Source organism: Nannobrachium achirus, assembly GCF_963921795.1.
Source record: "Nannobrachium achirus genome assembly, chromosome: 23".
Taxonomy (NCBI): domain Eukaryota; kingdom Metazoa; phylum Chordata; class Actinopteri; order Myctophiformes; family Myctophidae; genus Nannobrachium; species Nannobrachium achirus.
The window spans coordinates 8895407-8923332 of record NC_137830.1 but is presented as its reverse complement, the minus strand read 5'-3'; the positions used below and the strand labels follow the sequence as shown (position 1 = coordinate 8923332).

General features: G+C 44.0%; 1 protein-coding gene across 1 annotated transcript; it reads left to right on the top strand.

Annotated features, from left to right (window-relative positions):
• The first annotated feature begins 136 nt into the window (after positions 1 to 136).
• LOC308308732 (interleukin-17 receptor E-like protein) lies at positions 137 to 27926 on the top strand. The gene is made up of 18 exons (XM_080754186.1): positions 137 to 446; positions 3355 to 3382; positions 5845 to 6006; positions 10103 to 10209; positions 12145 to 12259; positions 13326 to 13370; positions 13547 to 13686; positions 14166 to 14237; positions 15790 to 15844; positions 17417 to 17589; positions 18328 to 18372; positions 18998 to 19055; positions 19747 to 19901; positions 20717 to 20782; positions 23475 to 23532; positions 25178 to 25339; positions 26974 to 27033; positions 27710 to 27926. The coding sequence occupies exons 1-18, from the start codon at positions 267 to 269 to the stop codon at positions 27847 to 27849; spliced, it is 1821 nt and encodes a 606-aa protein (XP_080610312.1). The 5' UTR covers positions 137 to 266; the 3' UTR covers positions 27850 to 27926.

The following is a 27926-nucleotide window of genomic DNA, read 5'->3' as shown; positions in this document are numbered from 1 at the left end:
GTGCGTGCTTGGCTCTGCCTCGACTGCACTGCTGTCTCCACTTCCTGGGAGACAGACAGACAGGCAGACAGACAGACAGACGGACAGACAGACAGAGAGGCTGCTGTCTCCTCTTCCAATACCTCCTGCATAGAGAGACCTTTCCACACTGCAGCTACCAGGGCTGAACCACAACTAAAAGAAAGGATCATCACACAGCAGGAGGAACAGACAGACAGACAGACAGACGGACACCAGACAGAGCCTGTGTCTGTGGTCAGTAGAAGATGACCGGATGTTGGCCCGTGGTGTGGCTCGTCCTGGCCACAGCAGCGCTGACCAGTGGAGGACCCAGGACCGCAGCGCTGACCCCTAGTGGTGAACCCAGGACCACCGGGCTGACCCAGAGTGATCCCGGAACCGGAATACTGGAGAGGATGGACCACTGTGACACACGCTGCTCTCAGGTAAATTACACATATGCACGCACACACACACACACGTACACACGCACGCACACACACACATACCTTCAGTCTGGGGACACGAAGAGAAGCCACGTTGTCAAATCTAAAGACAATCAGAACACTAAGAAAAGAAAGAACATGAGTCCGATATCGTTTTTGAGCGTTGCTGACCCCTCATACATCTGGCTTTGTGTGTAGGTCCGTCCGTATGTCCCGCAAAGCTTGAAGAGGATGTGAGAAAATGAGGGGTGGAGGTTGTGGTTTGGCAGCCAATGAGTGTGTGTGCAAAGTTTGGCATGGATAGGGGCAACGGTGGCGGAGATATGTGTAGGGGAAAAGTGTGACGTGACGGACAGACTGACAGACAGCCGGTGGAGGTTTTGATGGTAACTGCGACCTGACGGTCGCAATAACGTCCTCCGGTGACTCCGGTGACGTTCAGAACTAGGCCAGATCACAGCCCATATGGGGATGATCTTGATGTCATTACCAGGACGTCATATGGACTATTTTTGTTATTGTTTGTAATGTTAGTTGAAATTTGAGCACGTAAGGTTATATCCTGGGACATATTTGACTAGTTATGATATTTATCTGGCCTCAATCGGACCCTCTCTGATTAATCCAGGACGTCCCTTTTCGTGGGCAGGATTTATGTTGGTTGAAATCAGGTGATATTCTAGGCCAGATCTGACTAGTCATGGTTTGACTTGATCTGGCCCCAATCGAAGACGTCACTGATTGGTCCAGGTCCTGACCGTGCTTGCTGGGTACTAAATCTAATTTAAAATCGAAAAAGAAAATAACCTAAATAAATCTGATTATGCACCAGCTATTGGTTTTTGTAACATATTACAGGTACAGAGACTTTACATACCGGTATGTCTACTAGCCTACTAATGTTTCTGTCAATACTACTACTACTACCATAGTACAAAACAATTATAGCTCTGTTTGATATTAATCTGGCCATGCCAGGCTTAATGATGTTTTATCCCTGTTCCTGCATGGTCACACTGTATTGAATGCATGCATTAACCTTTTGGAAAAACACACACACACACACACACACACACACACACTCTCAAAGTGGGGTCCACCACAGGAATGTGACATATAATACATTCCCGCATTTCCCGGTATGAGGTGTTGTACAGACAGTAGGTTTGCATCCCTCTGTGAATCATCTTAACGCGACACCAGAGCCATTAGTATACGTAACCCTGTGAGTCACTACTGTTACGTAAAGAACATGAAAGGGAATCCTCCGCTTAGGAAGCAGACGTCATGCTGAAACGATGACGACATGTCGACACTGTCGGTGTGGGAACCTCATGTCTACCAAACTGTTACTTTCCAGGAAACGTAAAAATAAGTTATTAAAGGAGAATTCTTGTTTTCCTGTAATTTATACTTCAAAAACTCGTACGGGTGTTTTGTTTTGTTTTCTTATCCAAAAAAGCATTCTTGTTAATTTCGGCCAGGCCGCCGACAGGCTTGTACAGTTCGCAACGGCAGCCTTGGGCCATAAGAAAATCCGCTTTTTTGGCAACTCTTGTTAATATTTTTCACGCTACTTGGCATCACTGGGGCTGCAAAAAATGTCCACAATGGAGGCGGCAGAGAGAGCTTCCTATCTGTGGTCCAATGCTACTGGGACACAAGCCAGGGTCTGATCAACCCTGGTTGGGTCGCCTGAGGGACGTACCGGTATGATGTTGAAAGACACAAAACATCAGATGAAATCAGGAACATCACTGAAGATGTGTCACAGTAGTAATAGCAAAATAGCAGATCTATCTGGAAATTGGCCAACCACACAGCTCGGCAGCTTGTCTAGGCGAGCTCTCGCTCCGTGATGTCAAACATCACAGCAACATTCTCCTTGATGTTCATCCTTTTTTTTAAATGTGGTAGAGAAAAATGAAATACTGTATCTACAGAACAGACAGCAATAAGGCCTAAGGGGGGGACAAACCATGTACAGTACACAACACGTCTTGAGAGACATGACTCCATTCATTAAGTATACTGTATTATTAAAACAGAACATTGTCACTCAGCAAACACAAGACCCTGAGGCTTGGACCCATGTCACCTATGTGACAGTGACAAAATACTTTTTTTTGCAGGAAGACCATAAACAAGGACTCGGCTGAGTCCAAACGCACACACAAAACAGCAAAATACTAGAGTGTACACATGTAACCTGGCAGGGTCCATTTGGTTACATGTTATTGTGTATACACATTGCACACGGTATGAGGATGTGATGAGACTCTGGGGGAAACCCCTCATAGGATTAGAACTCTCACCTGCCTTTGTTTAATTTGTTCTCTGCTATAGCGCACAGTCTGCACACAGCAACTGTTCTTTTTTCTTTTCAGAGCATGCGGTGGTGGGAAAAGTGCTAAAATGTTTAAAAGTATCAATACTGCAATGCAGAAAAAAAAGGTCTGAGCATTCAAAAACTTACTTGCGCTAAAGTACAAAAGTATTGGCATCAAAATGTACATAACATAAAAGTACCAAAGGTGAAAGTACTCATTATGCAGGATGTCCTATTTCACAGTGTGTCTTTTGAAAATAGCAGACCTACAAGCTCACGATGGGTTGTGAGCTTGTAGATCATATAGGCATATAAGCATATAGGCATAAGTGGTTAATGCATGTGGTTAATGCATGTTTTGTAATAATAATCCAAATCTACAAAGTAAAGTTTTCAAATTGGAGTTAAAAGTAAAATATTTTCCCTCTGAGCTGTACTCAAGTAGACGTAAAAGTATTGAAATGTGTAGTTAAGTTTAAGAGTACTTAGTTACTTTACCCCACTGAGAGCATGTTTGTATAGATTACTTCCATATACACACGCCATTAAAGATTGTTTTCCCTCCTCTCCTCCTTGCAGGGTCTACAATGCAAGACCAAGCGTCACTGTGAGTATAAAACAGTATGTAATAGATGCAATGCACACGCCACTGTTACAGTATACTATATACTTGTAGTCAGGGTTCGAGTTATGTGGGGGCCAATGGGGGCTTAGCCCCCATAGATAAAGTCTGGGACCCCATAGTCAAAAACCCCTATGGGGTCTCTTTTTTTCCCAAGTGTTTTTTTTTTTTTTTTTTTTTTTTTCCCTCCCCTGCGCTCTCTGGCTCTCATCAGTGGCGGTTTTAGGCAGAGGCTACTGCCATCTTAGCCTGAATGAGACATCTCTGATAAACCTCGCATAGCCAGACTTACTCGTGTCCCTGATTGGCTCTCACGGCTCTTTGCCGTTGTCCCATTGGCCAAAAAGAAAAAGCAGACAACATTTCTTGACTCCAGAAGAACTCTTTGGGAGTTTCCGCCCCGCCCCCCTTTCAGAGGCTAGTGTGTGTTTACTTTCGCTTTGACAATGCACGTTTATCTTTCTGGATATGAGAAAAAGAAAAAGCGTCAAACGGGACTGCGGCAACAGCGAACAGGTAAATAAACATTCTTGCACTGTCAGTTGTAACTTGTGTTGTGCGATATGGAGCCACGTTGCTGCTTTAGTGGCGATAAGGGCTGAGTTGCGTTAGCCAGCTGCCTTGCGTGTCACGGATAGACTTGTAATGCTGCTGTTTTGTAATCTCTCCTACCTCGCTGTCTGACTATCTTGCTGGCTGGTGCATGTGGAAAGGGGCAAAGGGAAAGTGTAGTGTGCGGTTCCCGATTGTTTAGCAAAAAAAACCCCGCGGAAACCCGAATGAAATGCGATAAAAACGCGATCAAACGAGACGAAGCGCGCGTGCATGACCCCCCCCCCCCCCCATGTAGGGCCCCCATAGCTCTGGGAGTATAACTCGAACACTGCTTGTAGTATACTAGTATATAGTATACTATTTACTGAATTTCCCCCGTGGGATAATAAAGGTATCTATCTATGAATACAGCAGGGGTAGGCAACCTTAGGCACTGGTGCCGACACTGGTACAGGGGTGGGTGATCACTGGCACACTGGCAGAAGTGTGAGAGATTCCACTCAAATCTATGTGCAATTTACATCCTGCAATTGGTTCTACAGGCAATTAGTACACGTCATGCAGAATCTTTGATTTTCTGCTTCTACACAGAGAGAGAGACAGAGAGAGAGACAGAGAGAGAGAGAGAGAGTGAGTGAGTGAGTGAGTGAGAGAGAGAGAGAGAGAGAGAGAGAGAGAGAGAGAGAGAGAGAGAGAGCGGCAGTGGATCAGGGGTAGAGTGGCCGTCATTAGAACACGGAGGGTTCCCAGTTCGATCCCAGGCTCCCCCAGAGTTGGTGTTGAAGAGTCCTTGAGCAAGACTCTGAACCCCTAGTTGCTCCCGGTGAGCAGGTTGGTGCCTTGCATGGTTTCCTCTGCCATCGGTGTATGAATGGATGAACGTGATGCACAATCTCTGTAAAGCGCCTTAGATAAAGGCGTTATGCTCTATATAAATGCACCATTTACGAGAGAAAGAGAGAGAGGGTGACACCAATACCAAATGTTTTTGGTGTGGCTCAATGTCAGTGTCTTTACAAAAATAGACTTTAGGGGAAGTGACTAATGTTGTTTTTAAGTTAGTGTTTTATGAACTGACAGTAATTCTTTTTACCATAATATGTTTACCAGCACACTGGCCTGAGGTTACATAGAGAGATGATGATGATGATGTACAATGAGATGTGGTTACAGACAGACAGAGTGAGAGCGAGCGATGGTGACGTTGGTAACTTAATGACAGCATGATTACCGTGACGTGACGACATCATCAAGTTGTCATAACAGGATGTGTCTCTGTTGCGGGGAGATCATATTTTCCTGTAATCATTAAAGTGACGAAGTGGCAAAGCAGACCCGTCACCCGAGGGCGCTTAGTTTTTATTGTTTACCTTCCATGATGACGATCTCTGTCGTGTTATTCCTCTTGCATCATTGTGGTTCCCTTTTTTATTTACTATCAAAGATTTTCATTCATCTAGGGCACCGTTTCCCAAACAATGGGTCGTGACCCACGTTTGGGTCGTGGACCAATTTACTTTCTAAGGTTTTAGAAAAACGCATGTGTCTACTGTATGTCAGTGGTTCTTAAACTTTTTCATGTCAAGGACCCCTAGAATTACCGTATATGTAATTGGTCGCCGACTCCCATCTTGAAATATTATGTACCAGGGACCCCCCCAGAAGCAAATATTTGAGTTACAAATGTTCCCTTTAAAAATATATATATTCAAAGATTTACAAAAAAATGTAAATCACGATTTTTGTAAAATAGCAGATCTACAAACTCTCTGTGAGCTTGTAGATCTGCTATTTTTTTTAATAGTTAAAGCATTAAAGTGGTTAAAGTCTAACGTGAATCTAATGATTCTGTTTACAGGTTAGCGACTAACCTGTATGTTTTGTCTCTCCAGTCCTGTTCCCGCCTCCATGCCAGAGCCCCGCCCCCGAGGCCTTGGGCTCCTCCCCCTCCTCCGCCGTGTTCCAGGGCGTCCGTCTGTCCAGCGTCATGGTGTGTGAGGACAGACGGACGTGTTCTCTCCACCTCCGAGTCACCGTCCAGCTGCATCTCACCGGTACCGTACTTTACTTTTACTGTATAGGGATGGAGCTCTAAACCCCAGTCCGTTACAAACTCCATAACACATTTGTCGAGTCTCGGGACTGCCCATAAGTCCGAAGGTTCATTAGTCCGAATTTAGTTAGGGTTACTGAGGTTAGGTTTAGTGTTAGGGTTAGAGTTAGGCATAGTATTCTTAACAAATTCGGACTAATGAACCTTCGGAATAATGCCATGCCCATGGCACCCGAGACCCGGTCTCAATAAGCTGTTTAACAATGAAGAGACAATCAAACAATCAAAAATAGACCCAGCAAGCACGGTCAGGACCTGGACCAATCAGTGACGTCTCGATTGGGGCCAGATCAAAGCCCATATGGGGATGATCTTGATGTCATAGACGTCATATGGACATTTGTGTTTGACAGGATCTATGTTGGTTGAAATCAGGTGATGTTCTAGGCCAGATAAATATCATAACTAGTTAGATATGTCCCAGAATATAACCTTAAATGCTCTGTGGTAGTAATATTTATAGAGTAACTAATGTGTGTACTTGTTTTCCTTCCATTCAATCTCATTGAATGAACGGTCAACCAGCCTTCAAAGTGCACATGCCAATTCAACTCAACTGTCAACCTAACAGCTGAGTTCTCTCCCCCATCTACATGTATGCTTGCTCTCTCACTCTGTCAGCAAATCTGCACCCTGTGTAGCTATTTGTATGTTGTCTTTATCTTTAGTACACAATCCTTATAAGAACATGTTTAGAATAGCATCTGTGTCAGAAGGGACTATAAGAACTGTAGGATAATGGTACAGGGGAGGCTTCTGCCCCACGGGGCCCAAGCTCTGGCCATGGAGGTCAGAGCTCTGTCTTTTGTGTATGCTGACACTCTGTTCAACTTTTGCCTCTTTGATGAATAAACCTTTGTCAACTCTTCAAATCCTTCATCCTTTTTGAACATTAATATTTATCTACAATAGCTCATATTTCAACTAACATCTTACAATAAATGCGAGAAGTCTCTGCTTGCATGAGTGTGTGTATGTAATCCGCGTATCTTGAGAACCGTTCATCCCACCGGCTTCAGATTCGGCTTGCGTGTTCCCCGGCGCGGCACAGAGTGCAGTGCCGGGCCTCGACCTGACCCGATGCACGGTTTTCCGGAACCGGAGCTAAACATTCGGAATCTCCTTATGATTGTTGACATCAGGCTGTTCCGGAGGAAATCGGCGCAAGCGCTGACTCATTATCACTTCATAAAAGGTTCTTACATCACGTACGCCACATGAGTCAACAAAAAATCTCTGAGTGTGTATTATAGATCTCCATATATGGGCATAAAATGGACGGAGACAGACAGATAAAGATATCTCCATATATGGGCATAAATGGACATAGGAATCACAAAGATGATTGGTATTGCCTAACAACCGGAGGGGCATCATTCCCCACGGGTGGCAAGGCAAGCAGGCTGCATCATCAGTGGTTCTCAAACTTGTCAAGGACCCCCAAAATTATACGATCAAAACATGTTGTTCCAGGGACCCCCCAGAAGCAAAGATTTGCTTTGAAAGTGAAAGATTTGCACACATTTTCAAGATTGTTCAAAAATAGCAGATCCACAAGCTCATAGCGCGGCACTCTGTGCCATACTATGAGCTTGTATATCTGCTATTTTTCAGTAGCTAAAGTATAAAATAATTCCAGGTCTTATTAATGGGTTAAGGGTCAGGTTGTAAAGGGTTAATATTCCACAAGGGTTCTGGCAGAGGTGTGAGAAGTGAGAACACTCACAACAACATTCTTTACGCTTTCAAGGAAACGACCGCAGATGTAACCCGAGGCACACCTCTGAAAGGGAAAACAAGCGCGTGCGCATGTGCATGCATGTGAGCGTGTGTGTGTCACATCAGGACACAGGCAGACCGCACGCCGGTGTTGTGAGCTTGTAGATCTGCTGTTACTGGTGGCACCGGCGCGCAACTAATGAAGACCAGTCCACCCACACCAACGCAACTTATCGACTGAAGCTCCTTTCTAAATTTTTCTAACCAATTTTTCACCCAGCGCCAATTGCCTAAGCTGTAATCCTGGGCTCTGCTCTCCCTCTGCCAACCTGGAGAGCATGCTTCCTTCTATGCATGAGAAGTGAGCAGGCCGCTTCTTATCATCTAACAGGGGAGAGTTTCCCCGGTTGGACGTAGCACGTGGAAGGAACACGTTATTCCAACCAGTTCCTTTCCCCTCCATCAGGCGCCCCGGCTGGCTAGGGGGAGGCAGTATAGAGACTGGGATAACTTCATGTTTTTTGTGAGAGTATACCAACCCTAGGGGACACGGGGAGAACATGCAAACTCCACACAGAAAGGCCCTTTCGCCAACCCCACATGCCCCCAGCGCCCAGCCGCCCACAGCTGTTTGCAACTGGCCACCGGTTGCAAAACTTGCAACCAGTTGCAAGAAATGGGAATAATGGGAGTTGCAGGTATTTGTGGTTGCAAGTGGTTGCATTGATGTGGACCGGCCTTTAAACCATTAATACCAGGTACGCTACATTTGAACCTTTAAGGGATATTCCACTTTCAAAAAAACTTTTGGTAATTTTATGGTCTAATCAGGCTTTTATGAACACCCTGAACAGTTTTTAATTTACTTGATTCAATATTTAGATATTTGATGTAAATGTTATCAGGCCCTCCAGGCTCAGGGCCTCTCCCCACACACACTGTAACTTCAAACTTCATTTTAACCATGATAGATTCATTAAAAACACCCATTATCTTTTCTGGTTACTCATACTACCTTCCTAATACGCGAGCAGGCTGTGTTTTTTCGATAACCTTTTTCATTTATTTTTAATACATTTGTTTTAGACTTAATTTTTCAAATTTTCCCAAAGAATTATTAAAAATAAATGAAAAGGGTTATTGAGAAAACAGTGCCTGCTCACGTATTAGGAGGGTAGTAGGCCCTATGAGTCAACAGAAAAAATATCATCTATCATGGTTAAAATGGAGTTTGAAGTTACAATGGGTATGTGGAGAGGCCCTGGGCCTGGAGGGCCTGATAACATTTACATCAAATATCTAAATATTGAATCAAGTAAATTAAAAACTGTTCAGGGTGTTCATAAAAGCCTGATTAGACGATAAAATGACCAAAAGTTTTTTTGAAAGTGGAATATCCCTTTAATAATTTTGTTTCAAGCAGATATACAAGCTTCCAGCGCTGCACCAAGTGTCTCGCTGCGAGCTTGTAGATCGCACGTGCGTGCACGTGTACACACACACACACACATGCACACAGACACTGACACACAGGCACACGTGCATACTGCATGGACACATGCCTGCGCGCACGTCTCCTCTCCCTTACTTCCTCTGAAAGGCGAGGAAGGGGCAGAGCAGGGGGACTGAAGGGGGAACCCCTCCGGTACGTTCAGTGTGGTTTTATTGGTGGTTCTCGTTCCATTGAACAGACACACGTCTACTTCCTTTAGCAATCATTATGTTATTCACACTTCCTTCAAGGATACTATATGCAAAACATGCACGCACGCACGTACACGCCCAACACAAGATGTACCCTGCAAGCCTCTCTAAGGTTTAATCCACCCATCCTCAACCGGGAGGACAGAGGCAAAGGTATTGAGGGTTCAAGTGGTGAAATGTCTGAAAAACACACATTAACATGAAAACTAAAATATGAATAGAAAAAATATGATGTGTAAACAAACACACATACAAATTAAAATAAAACATTCATTTACACAACACTGAACACTGCAAGTTGCGCGACCGGCAGCCAGTGGCAAACAGCATTAGTGTGGATTAGTCGCAAAACGAAACCGTTTTAGAGAGCGCTGCACGCACGCACGCGCGCACTCACGCACGCACGCACGCACGCACACACACACACACACACACACACACTGTTGTGCTGCTAAGCTTGTCTATGAAATCTATGAATTTATGACATCATTGTATACAATATGATTCATCTCTCTCGGCTGAGGGGTCCCTGCTTCATATCTCTCTCAGCTAAAGGGGTCTGCGGCCCGGAATGCAACCCCTGAAAGGCTCTGATCTTTCCCTTATGTTTCCAGGTCATGTCCATGGCGTGTCCATCTGCGTGGAGAGTGCAGGAACTCTGGGACGTTGTCAGGCTCTGAGCTTCTCCAGAGCATCCAGAGAGAGACTGTCTGGACAGCAGGTGTGTGTGTTTGTACTGTATGTTTGTATTTATGTATGTGTGTAGTGATTCGCGATGAGTGGGGATTGAACCTGATCGAGGCTCCCACTCACAGGGCTGTTGTGCGCTGGGTCTTGGCTGTACTTACTACAATCCCCCTCACTTCACATGGTATTGTATGGGCTGTTCTGTCCGTGACAAGCTGTGAATGTCGGATTCTGCGCACTTTCTATGACGTTAGTCTCGCGTGACCGCAGCTGTTGGTACTGCATACATACTGTGGGAACAGTAGTGTTGGTACTGCATACATAGAGACATAGGGGACATACACACAAAGTCAAAGGTAGGAGCGGTTTGCACCGCTCAAAGCACAGAGTACTTCCTCCACTGCTGGAGCTGTGCTGGGTGAGCCAGCAGTCTGTTGCCATGACAATGAGTAGCATTTTTCACAGGAAGGTTGGTTCACAGGAACTGTTTTGTTACACAAGTTCTGATGAATTCACTACAGCAATGAGGAACGGTAAATTGCTCTGATAAGAAACGATAAGCAGCTCCTAATAAACCCAAACGACGTGACTTGTTCCTCGAAGCAGAAGTCTCTAACATTCTGGTGTAGCACCCGTCTGGTCTCTAGATCAGGGGTTTCCCAAAGTTGGTGCCGTGGCAGTGGCACCCTTGGGTGCCGTGATGCCAGTCCAGGGGTGCTGCAGAATAATCTGATAACATTTGGAATTCATCAATATCACTAGATCAATATCACTTCACTATGCTTAGTAAAACAGGTATGGCAACATGACTGGTGTCTTGACACTAGTCATGTTGCCATACCTTAGGCATGATACATTTATTTTAAGAAATACATTCTATTTTTCCCCCCGTTTCTACAGTTTCTTGGGCTGGATATGGCAGCCTGGAACTGTTGTTCAAGTGCAGCTAAACTTGGCATGTTAGTAAACGTGCCACAATTAACAATAATGCATTGCACCTGTGCAGCTGACCTATGGAACCTGGGAATATACCATTTTGTCAATATGGGGAGAATAAAAGTGTGGAGAATATAATTATAATTGCGACCGTAGGTCGCAGTTACTTGCACACTATCCAAACCTCCACCGGCTGTCCCTCCGTCACTCCCTCCGTCACTCCCTCCGTCACTCCCTCTGTCACACGTCACACGTCACACTTTTGCCCTGCTCATATCTCTGCAACCGTTGCCCCGATCCATGCCAGATTTTGCACACACACTCCTTGCCTGCCAAACTACAACCTCCAAGGACCCCCGGAGTTTCGGGGACCCCCAGGTCCCTGGGGGACCCCCAGGTGTAAAAAATTACCAAATGTGCAAAAATGACCAAATGACCACCCCAACGGGGCTGCTCACGGGGCATTCCCGGGGACCACCCACTCCTGGTGCTCCAGAACGGATGCAAAAGTGGTGGCGCCCCCAGTGGAGGACCCCCTGCCACTGCAGCTCACATAAAATGCCGTAACTCGGGCTAGGAGCGACCGGGAGAGCCGGGGCCGGTACCTATTCGTCCGCCTTGGCGGCGCGGACACCCCACCCCTCATTTCTCACATGCCCCTCTAGCGCCACCATGAGGCCGATTCAGATTTTGCCCTAAAATCACGAAAATCACTACACAGTATGTCTACACTCATGTCAACAACATGGATCAGGAAGATTTTGGAAAAACACATTTTTGCTCTATTTATGGAGATAAGCGACCAACGGTCGCTTATCTCCCGATTAGGGAGTCTTACTGGTAATAATATAATACCTTAAACGTTAAAGTGACCATTTTGTTAAATGTTGCATTTGTAGTTATTTTACTGTAATTTAGCAACATAATAACCAGCACAGATAGACAAAGAGACATTCATGGAAACCCCATACCATACATCATGGTATGGGGGCGGGGCAGGCAGTCTTGTGACACATTCTCATTGGTCCAAAAGGTTGAAGTGGAGGCGGACTGCTTCCAGGTCAGGCCGGGTCAACAGGTGCGCGTCACTGTGAAGACGGTGCCGAACTACTGTAAGGTCATCTGGAGCAGCATGTATGATGTACCTGGTGAGACACACGCACGCACGCACGCACGCACGCACGCACGCACGCACGCACGCACGCACGCACGCACGCACGCACGCACGCACGCACGCACACACACACACACACACACACACACACACACACACACACACACACACACACACACACACACACACACACACACACACAATTTCAATTCAATTCAATTCAAAGGGCTTTATTGGCATGAGAAAACATACATTTGCATTGCCAAAGCAAAAGTGTACACAACTAGAGGGTCTCGGCCCTTCGGGCCGCTCACATCTAGTTAAAAAAAAAAAAAATTGGGGGGGGGGGGGGGGGGGGGGGGGACTATTTTATACAGAGGCAAAATATGAGGGTAATAACGAATACAACTGTATACAGAGGTTTGGAAACGACATCTTGCAAAGGTGACATGGGTGTTTGAATTTTTAAGCTATATTTAGTACATATGTAGTACATCTTGGCCAAGTGGTTTGGTATTTAAGTTAGCGATACATGACCCGGAAGTAGATCACTTACTCTTTTGTAATATAAAGATACAATACAATACAATACAATACAATACTATACAATACAATACAATCGGAGCAAAATATGTACAGGTGAAAAGAGTGTAACCGTTTTCATGCATCAAGGTTACGTGTAGGCAGAGCAGGGATATATACAATGTTTATTTTTTTAAGGTGGTTGGATTCCATTTTGATATCCTTCTCCTATCGCAGCAGCACACAAATCTTGCTGCTGTGTTTGCACATTGTTTTTTTTTTTTGTTTTTTTTACCACTTTCATTTTTGTCATGCAGACACCAGTGTCTCTTTCTTGTCATGTAGACACCAGCGTCTTTTGTTAATATCATCCTTAAGCCTTAACTTAATTCTTTCAATGGACTAAAATCTTGTTTTATTTGATGGCCTTCCTGCCTTGGCATTTGGCCTTTGTGCCCTCAAATAATGGACGACACCAAAGGCCAAGTGGCCATGCCCCTATAAAGATGAAATTCCAGGCCTGCTAATAATTATCATAATAATTGATGTATTATTTATGATGATTTCTCTTTCACCAGACTGCAGCAGTGGAGATCTTCGAAGCCATGTGCCAGAATGCATCAGTACGTTTTGTATTATTATTCATTTTTGCTATATTACAAATTGCTGTATTATAAGTGTTTCAGTGTAGAGAGGCAAGAATCGGGGAGATGTGATCATACCGTGCCCCTGTTAAGAGTCTCTCTCTCTCTCTCTATCTCTCTCTCTCTCTCTCTCTCTCTCTCTCTCTCTCTCTCAGCTGGCAGGCTGCAGTACCAGCTGCATCCAGACGGGGGTCAGATGAGCGTCAGCGTGTCGGATATGTTGGAAGACCAGGACTACAACGTGCGTCTCTGTCTTAAGGACTACATCTGCGCTGACACCGGAGCACACGCACTGGTAGCCTATACCACACTCTGTTTAACACTGTTAATACACTGGTACCGCACACATTTATTACATGGCCGTACTTGACTGTACTGTTAATAATACTGTTAATAATACTGTTATTAACACAGGGGTGAACTACTCCTTTAAGTGTCTTGAGCGACACTTCAATATGTAGATTGATTAATTCACTCATTCAATTGTTCATTCGTTCATTCAAAACAGACAACATCAGTGACTATTTTCACGCTACGTGTTCTACTAAATTAAACCTGAGCTGTTGCATCAGTCATATCTGCCTGCCCTGCACACACACACACACACACACACACACACACACACACACACACACACACACACACACACACACACACACACACACACACACAAATGTACTGTAGGCACTAGGAACACACGCGTATAGACATGGATAAACAAACAATATACTCATACATACACGGAAGATCAACGTGTTAATGTTTATTTTGCAGATACGGAAAGAGGAAGTTGTGAAGCGCGTCACTCTGAAGTACTCCAGACCGCTGCCATGCCTGTGCATTGAGGTAATGATCACCTGTATACCAAGTTGCTTTTAATTCTAAAATTCAGTTTAGAAGAGAAAAAAACGAAACAATAGTGTTCCGGTGGTTCCGTGTTCACATTGTTTTTGTTCTCCTACATAATGCGAATCAATTACTGTAGTTACTGTAAGTCTTGCTGGTCGCACTACGAGTTTGAATAAAAGATGCACATACCAAACCATTATTACCAGTAAGACTCCCTAATCGGGAGATAAGCGACCGTAGGTCACATGTACACACAAAGAGGGATGTAACTGCCATTGGTTCCTAGTTGTGTGGGCAATGTGTAGACATACTGTGTACCGATGTGCGTGATTTTAGGGCAAAATCTGTAGGAGCAGTGTCCAAAAATGTGTTTTGCAAGAATCGGCCTCATGGTGGCGCTAGAAGAGGGCCATGTGAGAAATGAGGGGTGGGGTCTCCGCGTTGCCTTGGCGGACGAATAGGTACCGGTCCCGGCTCTCCCGGACGCTCCTAGCCCGAGTTACGGCATTTTATGTGAGCTGCAGTGGAGGGGGTCCTCCACTGGGGGCGCCACCACTTTGGCATCCGTTCTGGAGCACCAGGAGTCGGTGGTCCCCGGGAATTCCCCGTGAGCAGCCATGTTGGAGTGGTCATTTGGTCATTTTTGCACATTTGGTCTTTTTTTACATCTGGGGGTCCCCCAGGGACCTGGGGGTCCCTGGAGCTCCGGGGGTCCTTGGAGGTTGTAGTTTGGCATGGATCGGGGCAACGGTTGCGGAGATATGAGCAGGGCAATAGTGTGACGTGTGAGGTGTGACAGACAGACGGACAGACAGACTGACTGACTGACTGACGGACTCACTCACAGTTTGTGCAGGTTTTGATAGTAAGTGCGACCTACGGTCGCAATAACAAAAGAAACAAAGCGATTATACCAAACTAAGCGCATTTTAAATCAACTTGGAGGTGCACAGCATCTTGTGGCGTAAAGTTATTTCAGCTCCAGGCCGGATCAGAAATCTGAAAATGGCGTTGATGGCTACCTTGTCTGTGCATTGAGTTCCTCTAACGTTTAGGCCTCCGCTGACCCAGTCATGACCGGGAGCGTGTCGATATTTCGACATAACATTTGTTCTACGTCTCAGTATTTAGACGCTGGTGAATGTTAACCACTATGCCTAAACCTAACCATAACCTCAGTAACCCTGACGCTGGCGAGTAGCTAACCTGCCGACTCCCGACGTCAAAATAATGGGACGTAGAAATAGCGAGATTTCCCTGTCTTCTTCCATTCAACACGTCTGTCCTACAAAGCAGACACTACAGTACATACTGTATAAGCAAACCCAGAAGAGAAGTGCAACTGTGTCATGGTCATCGATTTGCTGCTGTACAAAAAATAAAACTCTTCAACCTTTTCTACACATGCATGTTAACCACTTACAGCAAGTCCTATACTTTGCTGTATGACAAATAGCATAAATAGACGATGCAATTATACGATATATAGTAGAATATATCTACCACTATCACTGTGTCTGTGTCCATCTAACATGTGAGTGCTTTCCAGGGCTGGTCGGCAGTGATGGATGCCCCCAGGGTCCAGACGTGTCCCTTCAAAGACCGTGAGTCGTTGTGACATGACATAAGTAATGTCTTAATATAGATGGTTAATGTCTTAATGTCAGGGTACATTAAGTGTCTTAATGGCGATAGGATAGATTGATAGCGTGCATGGTTCACTGATGTTTCATAATGTTAGTTAGTGTGCAAACGCCTCTAAAATCAACACCGTCCCTTTCATTGAAATGGATTTTGAAATTGTACATTACATTACGCAAAATGTATTTCTCTTGCCAGATACAATTACTGGGTAGACCTACAGTATGTGAGGCCTTGGTAAGGCTTGCAGAGCACTGAGCACATTTTTACCATTGAGCTAATAGAGCCTGTCTACTTGCTCAGGGGATAAATGTAATCTTGACCATCAGATCAAAATGTATGTCAGATCCTGTGTATATAGGTGAGACATGAACTAACACGATCTAAATGTCTCAATAGACGAGTAGGGAGACAACAATACAATCATGTATTCAAGTAAGAAGCTTCTAAATACGGCATATTTATAGAACTGCAGCCCAGTTGACAGAGCTGCGTTCTGTTAAACAGCAAATTTTCCCCAAAGAAGAAGACGTGAACTTGTGTTATAGAGCAGTGGTTCTCAACCTTTTCAAGCCGCGACCCCCAAAATAATCATATTTGAACTGGGGACCCCCCACCCTGACGAGCACTAAGAGTTGAGGCATTACATCTTGTATAACACGTTTTTAATGTGAAAATAGCAGATCTACATGCTCACAACGCCTCACAACGCGAGGCGTTGTGAGCATGTAGATCTGCTATTTTCACAATTTCTGTGTCTGAAATTTGACAATATGGCCAACGTTTAATTTATCATTTTAGAGGTATTGAAAAGTCCTTAATTGTCACTTTAGAAATTAGCAGATACCCTCTATACTATACACTTAAAATGTATGTCGGTTTGTTTACTGTTGAGTGAGAAAACAATGCGGCACATTAAGTTAATCATCTGGGGACCCCCAAAAATAATTTGGGGGTCCCGACCCACATCTTGAGAACCACTGAGAACAGCGACAGCAGAGACACAGCTGGTTAAACGGTGTGTTCAAACTATTTAATTCAAAGGGGCTTTATTGACATACAAACATGTTTATGGGGGCGCCCGCTGGCCTACTGGTCCAGGCGCATACCACTTATAGGCACTGTCACATAGGCATCGCCAGTTTGATTCCCGATCCGGACGACCTTTGGACGACACGCGGAGTGACCGCGTGTCACTCCTCATCTCTCCCCCCATTTCCTGTCAGTCCTATCTATAAAGGCCAAAAAAACATGTTTATATTGCCATAGAAAGTGTCATCATTCAGGTTGATGATTTCATACAAAAAATAAATAAAGATTATGAATATGTCCTGTCCTGGTTTTTGAAGTTTCTCCTTTTGAGTGCTGCTAACCGCAGTTTGTCTGTTTGTCCCGGGTCTGTCCGGACTGTGATTGGTCAATTGGTGTCTGTTTGTATGCCCACATTGGCCAAGCTTCGCGGGACACTAAATGAAATGAACTCATAAATAGCACCGCTCACTTCACACTGAGTGTGATTTTATTTATTTATTTAGGTCTGGAGGAGCTGTGGTACGGCATCACCTTCGACCCCATGGAGGAGGCATTGTCATGGGAACCGGCGTGCGCGGTGCGGGCGGAGGTGCGCTTGTGTCAGAGCGGGGAGGGGGAGGAGCCATGCCAGGACCTGCCCCGCCCCCACGCCACCCACACCACTGGCAGGAGAAAGGTACTGCACCTTTTACCCTCTTTAACGACTTCAACCCATTTAGACTGGGAACTCATTATTACACATTATTACTTTAAACATTATCTTTATGCTTTAACTATTAAAAAATACCAGATATGCAAGCTCGCAGCGCGGAACTGCTATTTATGAAAAACACATGTTTCTATGTCAGTGGTTCTCAAAGACTTTTTCATGTCAAAGACCCCCTAGAATTACATGTATTTGACTGCCGACCCCCGTCTCAAAATATTATCAGGGACCCCCAGAAGTAAATATTTGAGTTGCAAATGTACGCTTAAAAAAATATATATTCAAAGATTTGCACACATTTTCATGATTTTTCAAAAATAGCAGATCTACAAGCTCGCAGTGCAGCACTTAGCTTGTAGATCTGCTATTTGTCAGAGATGTGCATATGCAATGTATCTAGAATATATGAAAGGTTTCTTTTTTTAATTTTATTTTTTAAAGAAATTACAGAAAATAATGAACTTTTCCACAATATCCTAATGTTTTTAGACAAACACGTAATAGCCTACAGGTCTACTGTACGTAGTAGCTTTACTCGTCAAGGATTTGACACATTAATTGCTCCTTGCATTGAGCAAGGAAAGTATTGAGGAAATGTTTAACCGGGGATGGTGCCAACGTTTGTTTTGTAATTACGAGGTATTTACGAGGAAATGTTTAACGAGGGATGGTTTTTGCATCGATCTACAAATGATGTGTGTTTTGCAGATAACATTCACCACAGTGGACCCACATCCTCAGCTGTGTATTAAGGTACAGTAAATAGTGTGTCCTCATCGCACACACTTACTCTTTGATATGCACAGCAGCCACAGTGGAAAGAAATTGGGCTTCTTCCTTACTTCCTTCACAGCTGTTACCAATGATACTAATGAAGGCTTTGTTACATTTAGTGTAGCAAAGTGGGTCTCAAACCTTTTAATTTCAAGGACCCCCATAACTCTTAGAGTGTACAAATGGAACCAAGTGGACCTTTAGGCTACGTAGGGTCCAGTTGGTTCCATTTGAACACTCTCATAGTTACACACCCGTAAGGGGCCATTTGGAACCCCCTCAAGGAACCATGAGAGTCCCTGGACCCCAGTAGCAGAGTGTTTCCAGTGAGCCAACATGACACAATATCAGAGTTACTCTGTTGGAACAGAGCCTTCATTATAGTATCATTACAATTTTACGATTTTCAAGTGCACCTGGTCTTGAAAAGAAAGCGTTTTCTTTTTTTCATTATAATATTTTCCAGTCAGTAAAACCCTAAAAAAGGATAATAATCATCATCATCATCATCATCATCATCATCATCATCATCATCATTCATTCATTATTGTTATTATGCTTCTTATTATAACTGATTATTTATAATAGTCCATGTGTTTTTCAGTTCTCTTTGGGTTCCCAAAACTGGACCAGGTGTCCTTTTGCTGAGGGGAGATTCCAAGGTTGGTACCACTACCTTCACGTCACCATGACGACGGTGTCACCGCATCAACACATACTGTATCACCATGACGATGGTGTCACCGCGTCAACTCATACTGTATCACCATGACTATGGTGTCACCGCGTCAACTCATACTGTATCACCATGACTATGGTGTCACCGCGTCAACTCATACTGTATCACCATGACCATGCACAAGGCTTCACATTTCAACCATGACTTTGGGTTATTAAAACGCTGTGTCACAATCTACAATACTGTACAAAAAGCACAGTGTCAATAATGAAGCGTGTCACCTCTTTGTAAACACGGTGCAACAAGGCATGTGCACTGCACACATAGAGATCAAAGGCGGCTTGAGCCCCTGCCCTTTTATCCGTCTGTAAAAAGTGCCCTCTTCAGATCATGAATGCTATGGTGAAAGAAATGGAAATTTCTCTCCTTAACTTGAACGCAGCATCTTATGTTGAAATAATTGCCCTCTCTGTGTAGAAATCCATGCCCTTAAGCCACATCTCCAGTATTGACTTGACTATGCTTAGTTCAGTGTGGCAACGAAAATAGCCGACCTCCAAGCTCACAACGGCTCGCAGTTGTGAGCTTGGAGGTCTGCTATTTTCACCAAAAGGCCCCTTTAGAAATGTCAGCCCCTGCCTCTCTAACATTCTCTGCGTGTCCCTGCTCTCCAGTGTGGGAGGCGGGCGTGAGGGCGGAGCCAGAAGGTCACCCCCGCGCCCTGACCCTGCTGTCCCAGGTCACCGCTAACTTCTCAGTGGGGGTCTGCACCAGACCCCGGGGGTCCCCCGCAGAGTGCCGGCCCGGTGACCTACACACCGTGCATGTGGTAAGAGATTAGACCTACACACCCTACAAAAAAACGTGTTCATTCAAAGCAATCTCTTGAGTTTCGCCGCCGCGCCTTGTAAAAGCTGCCGCTTACACCGCTGATATGCGTCTCCTACACTGACAGGGCTATCTGGATTCCCCCAACATTGTTCTACGTATGCAATTATCATTCATGCTGCTCTGAAAGCAGCATTGACAAAATGCCCCCAGAGCAGCAATTTAACATTGGTCTATGAATATAATTCATATGCTGCACAAGGACAAAATGCCCCAATTAGTTTTCCCCAAGGGCCAAATGTTATCTAGGGTACCACCAAGCCAAGGGCCACAATATGGGCGTTCCCACTACTCCCCCCAGGTATAGCATAAAGCGTGCTTTAAATGTGTGACTGAGGCCTAAAAGTACCATCCAAATTCAGGAGAGAGAACTCACATAGGATAAGGATAAACAAGTGAAATTGAAGATGATGCCACAAAGAAATGAGCAGACACAATTGGAGCTATACATTTTTTGCTGATAAATGGGGAGTGGGGACCCTCTCCTGATTGGCTGAAATTGGCAACCCGCCTGAAAATGTATTTTCTGTTTATTAAAGAGCTGGCTAAACAGGGGGAAACTGAAGAAATATTCTATAAGGATGTTGGGGGTCAAATGATAATCATAAAGGGAGCATGGTAGTTTGTTTTGGCAGATGACTAAAAGATAACCACACACCAATGGAAGCCGAGCAGAAGCTGTCAACCTACAATGTTTTTAGCCTGTGTTTATTTTCATTTCATTTCTTGTCTTTTTTTTTATTTTAATTTTTTCAGGAGAAACGTGAGCCAGTGAGCATCGTGCTTTCAGAAGACTTCTGCAAACCAAACGCGTGTGTCCAGGTTGGTGAAACAACGCCTGTCATTATCCTCTGACATGGAATCCTTGGTTATAATTGGATTCCTAGCGGAATAGGAAACTCCCATCAGACCTGTTGTTTCAGCAAGGCACAAAGATAGACTGACTTGCTCTACCCTGACGGTCCATTCATTATTGGCTAAAGCAAAGAAAATAACACATTCTTCTCTACTGGGCTTCTTAGAGCCAGAACTTTATCTCATTAAGGGTTCCTGTCCTTTAGTTGACCTTGTACCAGTGATTTGTACTGTCATGAAACTCTTCTTTTTCCTATTGCTAACTTCAAATAAATTATTCAATCAATCAATCCTTTGCACAGCCATAAAACAAAGGGGCCTCTGACTAGGTGGCAGCTGTGACCTCCCAACCTATACTCCCTACATCCAGGCCTTATCAGTAGCTGCATTTCAGGGCCACGATCTCAGTGCTCAACTTCAAATTGGCAACACAGAGCAGTCAACACTAAGCAATATAATATTGCCACCATGAGGCCGATTCTTGCAAAACACATTTTTGGACACTGCTCCTCCAGATTTTGCCCTAAAATCACGCAAAGAGGTATTCAGTATGTCTAGAGTCATGTCATCACCATGGATCTGTCCCATTTAGCGCCACCATCAGGCCGATTTTTTACATGCGACCTGGCGGTTGCGTATCTCCGATTAGGGAGTCTTACTGGTATGATAGTATACATTTGCTTCATCACCTTGCTATCCGAAAAAGCAGGAAAAGTAGCAGATCTAATAGGATTAAGATCTGCTAGTAGTGTGATCCAAGTTAGGGTGTAAACTTCAATCTAGGAAAGAAAACAGAAAAAGGTAGTAGATGGAGATAAGAGGCTTCTGCCCAGACAGGCGATACTCTAAGAGCCATGTTTCATATTTTGATGACGTCACTGAGTCAAGGCCAAATTGCTTAAAGGGATATTCCACTTTCAAAAAACTTTTGGTCATTTTATATTGTCTAATCAGGCTTTTATGAACACCCTTTTTAATTTGCTTGATTCAATATTTAGATATTTGATGTAAATGTTACCAGGCCCTCCAGGCCCAGGGCCTCTCCCCACACACACCCATTGTAACTTCAAACTTCATTTTAACTATGATAGATTCATTAAAAACACCCATTATTTTTTCTGGTGACTCATATTACCCTCCTAATACGTGACCAGCCGTGTTTTTTCAATAACCTTTTTTAATAATTATCTTTTGTATTTCATTTTTTCCATTTTACCAAATAATTATTAAAAATAAATGAAAGAAGTTATGGAAAAAACACGGCCTACTCACATATTAGGAGGGCAGTATGAGTCACTAGAAAAAGATAATGGGTGTTTTTAATGAATCTATCATGGTTAAAATGGAGTTTGAAGTTACAATGGGTGTGTATGTGGAGAGAAGCCCATAAGCTGTTTCCCTGTTGAAAGTGGAATATCCCTTTAACACGGTCTGTAACTAGCAACTGGTGTTGCTGATGAGAGGCAAACAGTTTTCGACTCAAAGGGCAGGTGGTTCTGTAGTCGACTGTGTCGGAATAGGAATAAATATATGGCTTATGAACTCAACGACAACGTCTGGAACATCAGTTTTGTTATGAGCACACGTTTAAACTTACCCGGCAACCAGTAGCACCCAGGTATTGCTGGGGCGCTCCAGATAAGATGTGCATGTACAGAACATGCTCTTAGTCTCTGCCTGCTGTTTTTGTTTGAGTCGACTGATCATAACCTGTCAGCCTGACCTCCATGCTTCCTGATCTGACAACATGTCTGCATGTCTGTCCATGTCTCCGCTGGGGGAAAGTTACCAAGTACATTTACTCAAGTACTGTACTCAAAGATTTTGAGGTGTTTTTACTGGAGTATTTCCAATTTTCATTAGCTTTACTTTAACTCCGCTGCACCTCAGAGGCAAATGTTATACTTTTTACTCCACTAGTACAAAATGTTTTTGAAAACTTTAGTTAGGCCTACTAGTTACTTTGTAGACTTTGATTATTACAAAACATGCATTACCCACTTCAGCCCTATCTAATTTCGTCCTTTTGAAAATAGAAGATCTGCAGGCACATTGTAAGCTTGTACATCTGCTATTTTCAAAATAGATTTTTAGCCATTTTATACATTTTAAAAACTTGTGAAATGGGACATTCTGCATGATGGGTACTTTTAGTTTTGAACTCTAAATTAATTTTGATGCCAATACTTTTGTACTTTTTTTGTAAATGTACTTTTGTAAATGTGTTATTCCGGTCTTTCACTTGTCAGGGCATCGTCACACCGCACTTTTATTTTTCCTACGAGGGTGGATTCTGCTCTAATGTATTTCAATGCAAATGGAGCGTTTTATTTATTTGTATTTATTTTTTGGTAGAAATCAGCTGGACTTGCGTCAGGGCACCCTGGGGTGCCATGGCACCCCCATGTCTACATGTCTCTCCACGTCCCACGAGCACGTCTTCAATCCACTTATCCGCTAAATTCTAGCCGTGCTTCTACATGTTTGGAGAGGAGACAGACAGACGGCAAACGTCTGATTCATCTTTGTTAAATCCTCTTGGCAGACCTTGTATCGAAGTGTATTTGTTTTTCCTTTCAAACTGCTAATTAAGTATTCAATCAATCAATCAAAAGCCTAAAATTAGACTGACATGAATGCTGGCATTGTATTTGGACAGGTGACGAGGCTCGATGTCAAGTACGCTGCCACCATCCTTCACTGTGACCTGAAATGTGGTGAGTCCAAAATCCTCCCCTCCCCTCCCCTCCCCTCCGCTCCCCTCCCCTCCCCTCCCCTCTCCTCTCTGTGTACCTCAGTCAGGGGTGTCGCACCAAATTCTGGGTCCTGGGTACAAGGATTCACTACGGGCTCCCCATGAATGTTCTTCATATAGGGGGAACTGGGAATGCATTACTTTGTGCTTTACCTATTGAAAAATAGCAGATCTACAAGCTCACAGCGCAGCACTCGGTGCCGCGCTGTGAGCTTGTAGATCTGCCACTTTTGAAAAATCTAGACAATTTGTGCAAGTCTTTGAATATTTCAAATCCTTCTAAGGTTTTTTTTTTAAAAACCTGTGTTTCTATGTCAGTGGTGCTCAAACCTTTTCATGTGAAGGACCCTCAAAATGATATTTATTTGGCCACGGACCCCCGCCTCAAAATATTTAGTTCCAGGGACCCCCCCAGAAGCAAAATTTGACTTACAAATGTTCGCTTAAAACATATATTCAAAGATTTGCACGCGTTTTCACAACTTTTCAAAAACAGCAGATATACAAGCTCGCAGCGCGGCACTCTGTGCCACGCTGTGAGCTTGTATATCTGCTATTTTTCAATAGCTAAAGTATAAAATAAGGCCCCTCCACCTTGAGCCCTAGTAACTCAATCCCACTTTTCCCCCCGGTGTGACACCCTTGACCTCAGTGCACTTTAAGCATGACTGGACAGGTTTCCTTGGTATAAAGGTTTCCTGTAAACAGCTTGTGGGCTTTTTGTGTTCCGCTAAAAGGGAGGATAATTGGCCTTAACTGACGTGGGGGTACCTTTGTGAAGCAGTCAAGGGTTCGTGGCTTTCATGTTGCCGGTTATGCAGTAACCTTGTGTTCACTCCCTTCACCAGAAAGCCACTTTCCGTAAACAGAGAGGAAAACTCCCTCACGTCTTGGGAGTCAACATCTCCCAGTTCCCACCAAAGGTTTTTTATCAAAAGGCCTTTTCCATGGGTGGAGGGCAGTGTTGTGAAACTAAGTCAAGAAACTAAGTCAAGTACAGAGTGAAATGTCAAGTTATACGTATTGACTGTTCAAGGTGTTAAAATATGAAAACACAAATTGACATGAATCCAAAATACAATTAGGCCTATGATTGTGATGTCAAACAATGAAACTATATGGAATCTATGAAAACGTTGTGGGGGTCCCTGCTTCATCTCTCTCTCAACTAAGGGGTCCTTGGCCTTGAAGACCCCTGATCTTAGTATTTACTTTACTTGATCATTTCCATTTTCCAATACTTTTGCTTCTACTCCACAAGATCCCAGAAGCACATATTGTACTTTTTAATCCACTATGATTATTTGAAAACTTTAGTTACTAGTTACAGTACTTTGTAGATTTGGATTATTATTACGAAACACGCATTAACCACTTCAGCCCAATATACTTTCAGGCCAAATCTACAAGCTCACAATGTGTCGCATCAGTCCTCATGTTCAAATTTGATTATTTTGGGAGATTGCTGCCTGAAAAGGTTGAGAACCACTGTCTTGGAACAAGTCACTGAACCGTTACCTGCCTGTTTAGCGACATTAGAGCCATCTTTGGTTGCGGCCCAATTTTTATGGGTCGTGAGTAAATATCCCCTTTTTTCCTCCCCCCAGCAGACCACAACGGCAGTGCAGTGGGGGTCCCGGTGCAGGGCTGGGAGTGGGACAGAAGGGGGTCCCCGGCCCAGGTGCAGCTGTCCTGGGTCATGGTTGTGGCGGGGGTCTCCCTGGCCGTCCTCACCGTGGTGGTCCTGGGGCTCTACCTCATGCTGACAGGTGAGCATGTGGTCCACTAGCCTGATTTCAGACTCTACGCCCTATTCTATTTGATTACAAAGGGGAGGGGATTTGAAATTTGAAATTCCCAATCACAAGAGATCTGGTGGGAGGGGTTGTGTTTGACTTGTGTACACAAACATTCCCTCCTCCCCCTCCCCTCTGTGACATGCACCAAACAGGTCATTGTCTTTGATGTTTCATTGAGTAGAGGGAATCACTAACAAGCTATTGACACTTGTAGTTGTAGCTCTTCTGAAGTTCAAAGGAGGCAATTAAGAACTCTGGTGAGCCACCCCTCCCTCCACTGTTTCTGTTGATTTTCAAAAGTTAGACGCACCCCTCCTCTGTCTTGCATTGATTTCATTGGTCGGTTTAGCCAAGAAACCGAATCAAGAGACGCGTCATATGACACCTCCAGACCAAGAGAAGCAGTCCACTCAGAGAGTCTATTGGCTGGAGCCAGGCAAGTGGTCCACAACATGTTCCTGTGTATCCCCCAAAGGGGTCCGACCTATGTTCCCCAGGTTCTATGTTCCCCCGCTCTATGTTCCCCACCTCACAGCATTAGTTTTAGTGAGGTTATGGTTAGGGTTAGGGGTAGGTTTAGGTGGTAAGAAAGTGGGGAACATAGAAACTGGGGACTATGGTACCTCACCAAATAGTAGCCCAGGGTTTAATACACAAACATGGATAGATAGATACCTTTACCTGTAAGACGCCTAAGGGCGAAACACGAGGTCGCGCCATCTGTCTTGACCATCTGTCTTGGCCATATATGGATTCTGTCAGTGTGGTTCTCCTAACAGCGCATCATCTGGGATACAATCCCTTTTATGCCCATATATGGAGATCCCTGCTCTGAGTATCTGACATCACTGCGATGTCACCTGTGATGTCACAGTGACACAACACCACAGTATCAGGCGCTACACGCGTAAATATATACGTACAGACAAGCTGTGCCGTTAAGAACAGCAGTTACGAACAGCAGTTAAGGTTAAAAAGGTACAGAGAGGTATGAAAAGAAAAAAAAACTACTGTTGTGTACAGCGAGAAAAAAAACAATGCTAATGTACATAAGTGTCACGTCATAACGCAAATAGTAATACAACAATGCAGTGCCAAAAAAAAAAAAAAAGTGTCCATAACAGTCAATGCTAGTCAGTGTTACATAAGTATCTCACCATTATGTCAAACACAAGTTATAATACTTAATACTACTAGTGCAGAGCCAAACAAAAGTGTCCACTGGTCAGTGGAAAAAAAGCAAAGAAAGTGACACAGCAAAAGCGTCACGTGAAACCCTCCCTGGAAAAGTCCTTATAGGTCATAGTCAGTACAACTATATTGTTCCAGTTAAGTTAAGTTATAGTTGTCCTTGTCAAGCAACCGTTGTGTGTCTCAGTGTATAACTTGAGAGCAGCCGGCACAAAGACATGGATTTGACCCCAGGTGTTAGCATTTATTCAAATGTGAATGTCAAAAACTGAAAGCAATAAAAAGTATTAATCACAAAAAAAAATTAATCAAAAAAAAAAAGAACCAGCAGGTGGTTATTTACAGCTGTACTTGTGTCACGGCACCCACTGTGAGAAGCCCTGACCAACAGTGTTTTCCTCTTTCTATCTCAGTCTACCAGAGGGACAACCCTAAAGAGACGGCTGGCAAGCACACATCTGACATACACAAAGGTAAAACACACTAACACAGGGCCGGACTGGGACATAAATTCAGCCCTGGCAGACCGGTCCATGACAACCGGTGTGAACCGAATTACTGTTACTATCCTAAAATGTTGTAAAAAAACCCCAAAAAGGCCCACTTGTATTAATAGTCGGCCCACCAAGGCTATGCCTGCTATGCCAGATGCCCAGTGCACTTCCTGCACCAACATATGAAAACACAATGGTAATATAACATATCGTCGTTGTCGGGTGGAAACCTTGTATCTCCAAAACTGTTCGTTTTATATTTACAATTTTAAAAACAATTTAAGCCATGGTGAAGCAGGGCTTTACTTTATGAAAAAAAAACATACAAATTTGAAACTTGGAGATACGAGGTTTCTGCCCGACAGTGACGATCTGTATCTCTGTTGGTGGGCATAAACCAACTGTCTCCAAATTGTTAAAGAGGCGGTTCAAATATGATTATTTTGGTGGGTCCCCCAGTTCAAATAATAGATTATTTTAGTGGGTCCCCCAGTTCAAATATGATTATTGTAGTGGGTCCCCTCTTGAAATATTATTTTGGGGGGTCGCGGCCTGAAAAGGTTGAGAACCAATCTCCCACTGTGCAATGACGTGCCCAAAAAATAAGTATGCCTGCCTGATGGTTGAATGTGTTCTTTGTGATATGTTTTCACAGACATTCACGCGGAGCCTCCAAACTGTTTGATCGCTGAAGTCCAAACAACACACAGCACCCCTCATCACACGTCACACGTGTCCATGTCTGACACATCTCGCCTCGGCAACTTTGAGAAGACCAACTTACTCTCTGACTGAAACCGACAGAGAGACAGACTTAACCCAGATTTCAAAGGTTCAAGGGTTCAAGGTTGTACTTTATTGTTACATCTTCG